Genomic DNA, 9,209 nt, shown 5'->3' on the forward strand with positions numbered 1-9,209 from the left:
CAGATGTGTATATTACATAGGCTTGAGTGAAACATCCACCATAAGATATCACCTGAACATCTGACTGGAAGGTCAGTAAGAACTTGGGGTAGAAACCAGCAGTTCCATACAATCCATTGACACACAAACTACACAGAAAGATATACATGGGCTCATGGAGGCCTTTCACCTGAATGATTAGTTATGATCAGAGGCAGATTCACAGTGATGATGAGAAGGTATGTGATAAGAGGCAATATAAAATAAACCGATTTGTTGTTTGTCTCTTGTAAGCCAAAGAGATAAAACATCTTGACTTGGGTTGAGTTCTCCATAGATTTTGTTAATTTTCTTCCTCTGGTCAATGCAAAAATTCGTAGTCCTTACAACGATTGAGTGTGTATGGAGGTGAATGAATTCAAGTGTGAATCAATTGATTCTGTGTAAGCTCAGAAACTTGTGTCCATGAAATGTCTTCTTGCTTGAGAGAGGGATACTGCTTCAATAACTTGTCCTACTAGCCTCTAAATATACCATAGTGTATGATCACATGGGATTGTAGTTTCAGTGTCAACATGTAACTACTCCATAGAGATGGATCTATATTGAGTTTATGGCAAGCAACTAATTGGATTATATTTACTATATTTATGCATTAACCCAGCAAACAGGGAATGTCCTTGGGACACAATCGGCAGTGTATCAAATACTTGTTCTCCCACTGTATATATATTTTTCATGGTACATGAGACACTGATTCGCGCCTGTCTCAATGAGGAGGCCGCAGGGTTGCCACGGTCCAAGAATATGGGGATTGTGGCTCAGACGCACAAGGCAGGTCTCTCTCCAGAATATGTGCATTGTTTGCTATGTCTATCATATCCCCATTACAAATATCACAAGTAGTTGCCTACATTTACTGTTAATTATCATAATTACTAATCCGCAATGTTTATATGGTTACGGTAATTTCTGTTAATGCTTTGAATATATTATTATTGCAATCATTTACCGTTCTCAATGTCAGAGTGTGTTTTGCAGAACTCACAACCTACGATAAACTTGTGAGAACCAAGTTTTGGATTATTTCATTCCATTGACGAATTTTGTCAATTTATTTTTTGTTTTTCGTTTGAAACTCTCCTGTCAATGTTGAGTAAGGATGTGCACCTGTGTTGTCTTTCCTGTCATTGTGTTTGACTGTTATTTTATCAAATCAATTAATTACCTTAAATTATTACGCTATTAAATTAACCATATAACAATTAAGTAGTAATCTGGGGCACCACGGAAAAAGTTTATTTAATGAGTTACCGTTTTATGAATGAACTCTTAAAGATATAAAGATCTCTTACATCAGTTACAGTCAATTCATTCTTATTTACCTTATTTAATGAGTTACCGCTTTCTGAATGAACTCTTAAAGATATAAAGATCTCTTACATCAGTTACAGTCAATTCATTCTTATTTACCGCTCTCTCCCACCATCCAGTGCACCTCCCCAGTCCGGCTACGGTCTCCAGTCCAGAGCCTCTGGTGACGGTCCCCAGTCCGGAACCTCCGGCGATAGTTCCCAGTCCGGAACCTCCGGTCGACGGTCCCAAGTCCAGAACCTCCGGAGACAGTCCCCAGTCCGGAACCTCCTGCGACGGTCCACAGGCTGGAGCCCTCCTTTGCGCCGGTGCCCAGTCCAGGCACGGTGTCCAGTCCAACTCCATGGCCGGAGCCTTCCTCTGCGCAGGTGCCAAGTCCAGGCACGGTGTCCAGTCCCACTCCAGGGCAAGAGCCTCCCTCTGCGACGGTGCCCAGTCCAGGCACAGTGTCCAGTCCAGCTCCATGGCCAGAGCCTTCCTCTGTGCCAGTGCCTAGGCACAGCGTCCAGTCCAGCTCCAAGGCCAGAGCCTTCCTCTGCGCCGATGCTCAGTCCAGGCATGGTGTCCAGTCCCGCTCCAAGACCGGAGCCTTCCTCTGCACCGGTGCCCATTCCAGGCACGACGGCCAACTCAGCTCCGTGGCAGGAGCCTTCCTCTCTGCCGGTGCCCAGTCCAGGCACGGCGTCAAGTCCCGCTCCAAGGCCGGTACCTTCCTCTGCGCCGGTGCCCCGTCCAGGCATGGCGGCCAACTCAGCAGGAGCCATGGAGCTGAAGTTGAATTAAGATTTGTGAAGATTAAAAATATCTACAGTACCAGTCAAAAGTTTGGACACCTACTCATTCAGGGGTTTTTCTTTATTCTTACTCTTTTTTACATTGAATAATAATAGTGAAGACATCAAAACTATGAAATAACAACTGCGGAATCATGTAGTAACCAAAAAAGTGTTGAACAAATCAAAATATATTGTAGATTCTTCAAAGTCGCCACCCTTTGCCTTGATGACAGTTTTACACACGTTTGCCATCCTCTCAACCAGCTACCCCTGGAATGCTTTTCCAACAGTCTTAAATGAGTTCCCATATACTGATCACATGTTGGCTGCTTTTCCTTCAATCTGCGGTCCAACTCATCCCAAACCATCTCAATTGGGTTGAGTTCGGGTGATTGTGGAGGCCAGGTCATCTGATGCAGTACTCATCACCCTCCTTCTTCGTCAAATAGCCCTTACACAGCCTGGAGGTGTGTTGGGTCATTCTCCTGTAGAAAAACAAATGATAGGAAAAGGGGGATACCTAGTCAGTTGTCCAACTGAATGTATTCAACTGAAATGTGTTTTTAACCCAACCCGTCTGAATCAAAAAGGTGCTGTCTTAATCGACATACACATCTTCGGCGTCCAGGCTATAGAGGGGTAACTTCCTTGCTCAGGGGAAGAATGACAGATATTTACCTTGTCAGCTCAGGGATTCGACACTCTAACCACTAGGCTACCTGCCGCCCCACTAAGCGCAAACCAGATGGGATGGTGTAACGCTGCAGAATGCTGTGATAGCCATGCTGGTTAAGTGTGCCTTGAATTCTAAGTAAATCACAACAGTGTCACCAGCAAAGCACCCCACGCACCCTCACACCTCCTCCATGATTTATGATGGGAACCACACATGCGGAGATCATCTGTTCACCAATTCTGCATCTCACAAAAAGACGTTGGTTGGAACCAAAAATGTCAAATTTGGACTCATCAGACCAAAGGACATATTTCCACCAGTCTAATGTCCATTGTTTGTGTTTCTTTGCACAAGCAAGTCTCTTATTATTATTGATGTCCTTTAGTAATGGTTTCTTTGCAGCAATTTGACCATGACGGCCTGATTCATGCCGTCTCCTCTGAACAGTTGATGTTGAGATGTGTCTGTTAAAAGTTGTAAAGTTGCCTTTACATTTGATCATTTTCATTTATATTAAGATTGTAGAATGTAGATCAACCACCAACAATGATTTTGAGATACAAAGACTATTATAAATTAAATGAAACTCTGACCACAAAAATGTGCATATGAATATCATAACTGACGCGCAAATTGGTAGAAATGGTATATCCATTGGTACACAGGGTGTGTCTATATATGGAAATATACATGTTTAAAAATTGACAAATCGATTGGTCGAAAGAAAAGACTATGTTTGATCGACCAATAGAAATGCAGGAAAGTAGCAATAGACCCCCAGAAAACCCTGCCAGATTATGTCACCACACTTCTAAAACCAAAGTTGCACCCTTGATATAGGTATCTAGAAATGAAGCACCATTTAACCATGCAACAGTTTTGGCAGATTTGACCTTTATTTTTGTTGACTTCAGGAAGACTCCTGTTGTTTAAGATCATGTAACTAACATCTCATATCAATGATTTTATGTGCATTACACTTTCTAAAAATGGTCCTTCGAATCTGCTGGAGGTTAAGTCCATATATGACAGGGTTAAAGACAGGCGGTATAACAAGGAATTGTACAGCCATTGCATTACGCATATTGAGCGTAATATTTACACTACTATTCCACCCTTGCAACGTGTCAAACAGGGTCACTGTGATGAAAATAACCATTGTTATTAAATGTGGCACACATGTCTGTGTGAACTTAATCCTTCCCTTAGCTGACTTTACACAAGTACTTACAATCTGACAGTAAGAAAATACAATGAATAGTATCTGTAAAACATGAACCACTATTACAAATTTGTTCAAATTCTGATTGATGGTAATGGGTAAACATGCATGTTTCAGTATAGACGGAATGTCACAGAAGAGTTTATCAATGCGAGATCCACACAAAGGAACTCTGACAGCTAAACTAACTGCTATGAGTGCTATAAATAAAGGATAACACCAAGACAATAATAGTAACTTTCTAACAGTTAAAGATGTCACAATGGTATGATATAGTAGTGGTCTGCATATTGCCACATACCTGTCGTAAGACATTACTGTTAGAGTAGAAAGTTCACACATGACAGATGTGTATATGACATAGGCTTGAGTGAAACATCCACCATAAGATATCACCTGAACATCTGACTGAAGGTCCAGTAACAACTTGGGGTAGAAACCAGCAGTTCCATACAATCCATTGATACACAGACTACACAGAAAGATATACATGGGCTCATGGAGACCTTTCTCCTGAATGATTGTTAGGATCAGAGTCAGATTCACAGTGATGATGAGAAGGTATGTGATAAGAGACAAGGTAAAATAGACCGATTTGTTGATAAATGTCTCTTGTAAGCCAAAGAGATAAAATATCTTGACTTGGGTTGAGTTCTCCATAGATTTTGTTAATTTTCTTCCTCTGGTCAATGCAGCAATTCGTAGTCCTTACAAGGCTTCAGCATGCATGGAGGTGAATGAATTCATGTGTGAATCATTTTATTCTGTTTAGGCTCAGAAACTCCATGAAATGTCTTCTTGCTTGAGAGAGGGATACTGCTTCAATAACCTGCCCTACTAGCCTCTAAATATACCATAGTGTATGATCACATGGGATTGTAGTTTCAGTGTCATCATGTAACTACTCCATAGAGATGGATCTATATTGAGTTTATGACAAGCAACTAATTGGATTATATTTACTATATTTATGCATTAACCCAGCAAACCGGTGGATGTCCAAAAGACATTAGGCAATGTCCCCATTAGGTCCATTTCAGGCAGCATTGACCAAACTCTGTCCTGCTCAAGCATTTCTTTGCCCAAGCATACATAGCTGATTCAAATAATCAAAGTTTGATGATTAGTTGATTATTTGATTCAGCTGTGTAGTGCTAGGAAAAGAACAAAACATGCACCCCTTGGGGTCACCAAGTCAACGTTTGGGAAATGCTGTGTAAGGGTTTCAGCGAGACGTTATCCCACTGATGTTCTGAGAACATTAAATGAACATTAAAACATGATATTAACTACGGGACCATAAGAGGCCGTTCAGTACAGATACCGGTTTGGTCGCAGTATAACGTTATGATAAGGTATACTGAACAAAAATGTAAATGTAACATGCATTTTTAAAAGACTTTACCGAGTTACAGTTCATATAGTTCTCTGCTGAGTTATACCGAGTTATAGTTCTCTGCTGCTAAAGCCACTTTCTACCACTCTAAATTCCAAGCATCTGCCTCTAACCCTAGGAAGCTCTTTGCCACCTTCTCCTCCCTCCTGAATCCTCCTCCCCCTCCCCCTCCTCCCCTCTCTGCAGATGACTTCGTCAACCATTTTGAAAAGAAGGTCGACGACATCCGATCCTCGTTTGCTAAGTCAAATGACACCGCTGGTTCTGCTCACACTCCCCTACCCTGTGCTCTGACCTCTTTCTCCCCTCTCTCTCCAGATGAAATCTCGCGTCTTGTGACGGCCGGCCGCCCAACAACCTGCCCGCTCGACCCTATCCCCTCCTCTCTTCTCCAGACCATTTCCGGAGACCTTCTCCCTTACCTCACCTCGCTCATCAACTTATCCCTGACCGCTGGCTACGTCCCTTCCGTCTTCAAGAGAGCGAGAGTTGCACCCCTTCTGAAAAAACCTACACTCGATCCCTCCGATGTCAACAACTACAGACCAGTATCCCTTCTTTCTTTTCTCTCCAAAACTCTTGAACGTGCCGTCCTTGGTCAGCTCTCCCGCTATCTCTCTCAGAATGACCTTCTTGATCCAAATCAGTCAGGTTTCAAGACTAGTCATTCAACTGAGACTGCTCTTCTCTGTATCACGGAGGCGCCCCGCACCGCTAAAGCTAACTCTCTCTCCTCTGCTCTCATCCTTCTAGACCTATCGGCTGCCTTCGATACTGTGAACCATCAGATCCTCCTCTCCACCCTCTCCGAGTTGGGCATCTCCGGGCGTGGCCCACGCTTGGATTGCGTCCTACCTGACAGGTCGCTCCTACCAGGTGGCGTGGCGAGAATCTGTCTCCTCACCACGCGCTCTCACCACTGGTGTCCCCCAGGGCTCTGTTCTAGGCCCTCTCCTATTCTCGCTATACACCAAGTCACTTGGCTCTGTCATAACCTCACATGGTCTCTCCTATCATTGCTATGCAGACGACACACAATTAATTTTCTTCTGATGACCAGGTGGCGAATCGCATCTCAGCATGTCTGGCAGACATATCAGTGTGGATGACGGATCACCACCTCAAGCTGAACTTCGGCAAGACGGAGCTGCTCTTCCTCCCGGGGAAGGACTGCCCATTCCATGATCTCGCCATCATGGTTGACAACTCCATTGTGTCCTCCTCCCAGAGCGCTAAGAACCTTGGCGTGATCCTGGACAACACCCTGTCGTTCTCAACTAACATCAAGGCGGTGGCCCGTTCCTGTAGGTTCATGCTCTACAACATCCGCAGAGTACGACCCTGCCTCACACAGGAAGCGGCGCAGGTCCTAATCCAGGCACTTGTCATCTCCCGTCTGGATTACTGCAACTCGCTGTTGGCTGGGCTCCTGCCTGTGCCATTAAACCCCTACAACTCATCCAGAACGCCGCAGCCCGTCTAGTGTTCAACCTTCCCAAGTTCTCTCACGTCACCCCGCTCCTCCGCTCTCTCCACTGGCTTCCAGTTGAAGCTCGCATCCGCTACAAGACCATGGTGCTTGCCTACGGAGCTGTGAGGGGAACGGCACCTCAGTACCTCCAGTCTCTGATCAGGCCCTACACCCAAATAAGGACACTGCGTTCATCCACCTCTGGCCTGCTCGCCTCCCTACCACTGAGGAAGTACAGTTCCCGCTCAGCCCAGTCAAAACTGTTCGCTGCTCTGGCTCCCCAATGGTGGAACAAACTCCCTCACGACGCCAGGACAGCGGAGTCAATCACCACCTTCCGGAGACACCTGAAACCCCACCTCTTTAAGGAATACCTAGGATAGGATAAAGTAATCCTTCTCACCCCCCTTAAAATATTTAGATGCACTATTGTAAAGTGGCTGTTCCACTGGATGTCATAAGGTGAATGCACCAATTTGTAAGTCGCTCTGGATAAGAGCGTCTGCTAAATGACTTAAATGTAAATGTATATAAGGAAATCAGTCAATTGAAATAAATGAATTAGGCCCTAATCTATGGATTTCACATTACTGGGAATACAGATATGCATCTTTTGGTCACATATACAGTACCTTTAAAAAGGTAGGGGTGTTGATCAGAAAACCAGTCAGTATTTGGTGTGACTTCTATTTGCCTCATACAGCGCGACACTTCTCCTTCGCATAGAGTTGACCAGGCTGTTGATGGAATGTGGATTATTTCCCCACTCTTCTTCAATGACTGTGCAAAATTGCAGGATTTTGGCGAAAGTGGAACACACCGTCGTACCCGTCGGTGATGAATGGCTCGACAATGGACCTCAGGATCTCGTTACAGCATCTCTGTGCATTCAAATTGCCATCAATAAAATGCAATTTTGTTCATTGTCCATAGCTTATGACTGCCCATACCATAACCCCACCACCACCATGTTCACAACGTTGACATCAGCAAACCACTCTTCCACACAATACCATACACGTGGTCTGCAGATGTGAGGTCGGTTGGACATACGTTACCGTTCAAAAGTTTGGGGTCACGTAGAAATGTCCTTGTTTTTGAAAGAAAAGCACACTCTGGGATGCTGGCTTTCAAGGCAGAGTTGCAAAGAGAAGCCATATCTCAGATTGGCCAATAAAAAGAAAAGATTAAGATGGGAAAAAGAACACTGGACAGAGGAACCCTGCCAAGAAGGCCAGCATCCCGGAGTCGCCTCTTCACTGTTGACGTTGAGACTGGTGTTTGGTGGGTACTATTTAATGAAGCTGCCAGTTGTGAGGCGTCTGTTTCTCGAACTAGACACTCTAATGTACTTGTCCTCTTGCTCAGTTGTGCACAGGTGCCTTCCATTCCTCTTTCTATTCTGGTAAGAGCCAGTTTGTACTGTTCTGTAAAGGGAGTAGTACACAGCATTGTACGAGATCTTCAGTTTCTTGGCAATTTATCGCACAAAATAGCCCTCATTTCTCAAAGCAAACTGATGAGTTTCAGAAGAAAGTTATTTGTTTCTGGCCATTTTGAGCCTGTAATCGAACCCACAAATGCTGATGCTCCAGATACTCAACAAGTCTAAAGAAGGCCAGTTTTATTGCTTCTTTAATCAGTACAACAGTTTTCATCTGTGCTAATATATTTGCAAAAGGGTTTTCTAATGATTAATTAGCCTTTTAAAATGATAAACTTGGATTAGCTAACACAACGTGCCATTGGAACACAGGAGTGATAATGGGCCTCTGTACGGATATGTAGATATTACATTTTTAAAATCAACCGTTTCCAGCTATTATAGTCATTTACAATATTAATAATGTCTACACTGTATTTATGATCAATTTGATGTTATTTTAAAGGACATTTCTAAGTGACCCCAAACTTGTACATAATAGGATTGAAAAGTGGTTGACATTAATAGAAAATAAATTAATAAAAGGTACAGCTGAAGTCAGAAGTTTACATACACCTTAGCCAAATACATTTAAACTCAGTGTTTCACAATTCCTGACATGTAATCCGAGTTAAAATGTCTTATAAAATAACTAATGTCTTAGGTCAGTTAGGATCACCACTTGATTTTAAGAATGTGAAATGTCAGAATAATCATAGAGAGAATTTTTTTATTTCAGCTTGTATTTCTTTCATCACATTCCCAGTGGGTCAGAAGTTGACATACACTCAATTAGAATTTGGTTGCATTGCCTTAATTTTTAAAACTTAGGTCAAACGTTTTCAGATAGCTTTCCACAAGCATCCCACAATGAGGTTGGGTGAACTGAAAA

At 43.2% G+C, this 9,209-nt stretch overlaps 1 protein-coding gene across 1 annotated transcript; it reads right to left on the reverse strand.

Annotated features, from left to right (window-relative positions):
- Positions 1-3,748: 3,748 nt before the first annotated feature.
- On the reverse strand, positions 3,749-4,687 carry LOC123992286 (olfactory receptor-like protein DTMT). Its single transcript, XM_046293451.1, has one exon. The coding sequence runs from the start codon at positions 4,685-4,687 to the stop codon at positions 3,749-3,751; it is 939 nt and encodes a 312-aa protein (XP_046149407.1).
- Positions 4,688-9,209: the final 4,522 nt, after the last annotated feature.

Source organism: Oncorhynchus gorbuscha, linkage group LG13 (genome assembly GCF_021184085.1).
Source record: "Oncorhynchus gorbuscha isolate QuinsamMale2020 ecotype Even-year linkage group LG13, OgorEven_v1.0, whole genome shotgun sequence".
Lineage (NCBI taxonomy): Eukaryota > Metazoa > Chordata > Actinopteri > Salmoniformes > Salmonidae > Oncorhynchus > Oncorhynchus gorbuscha.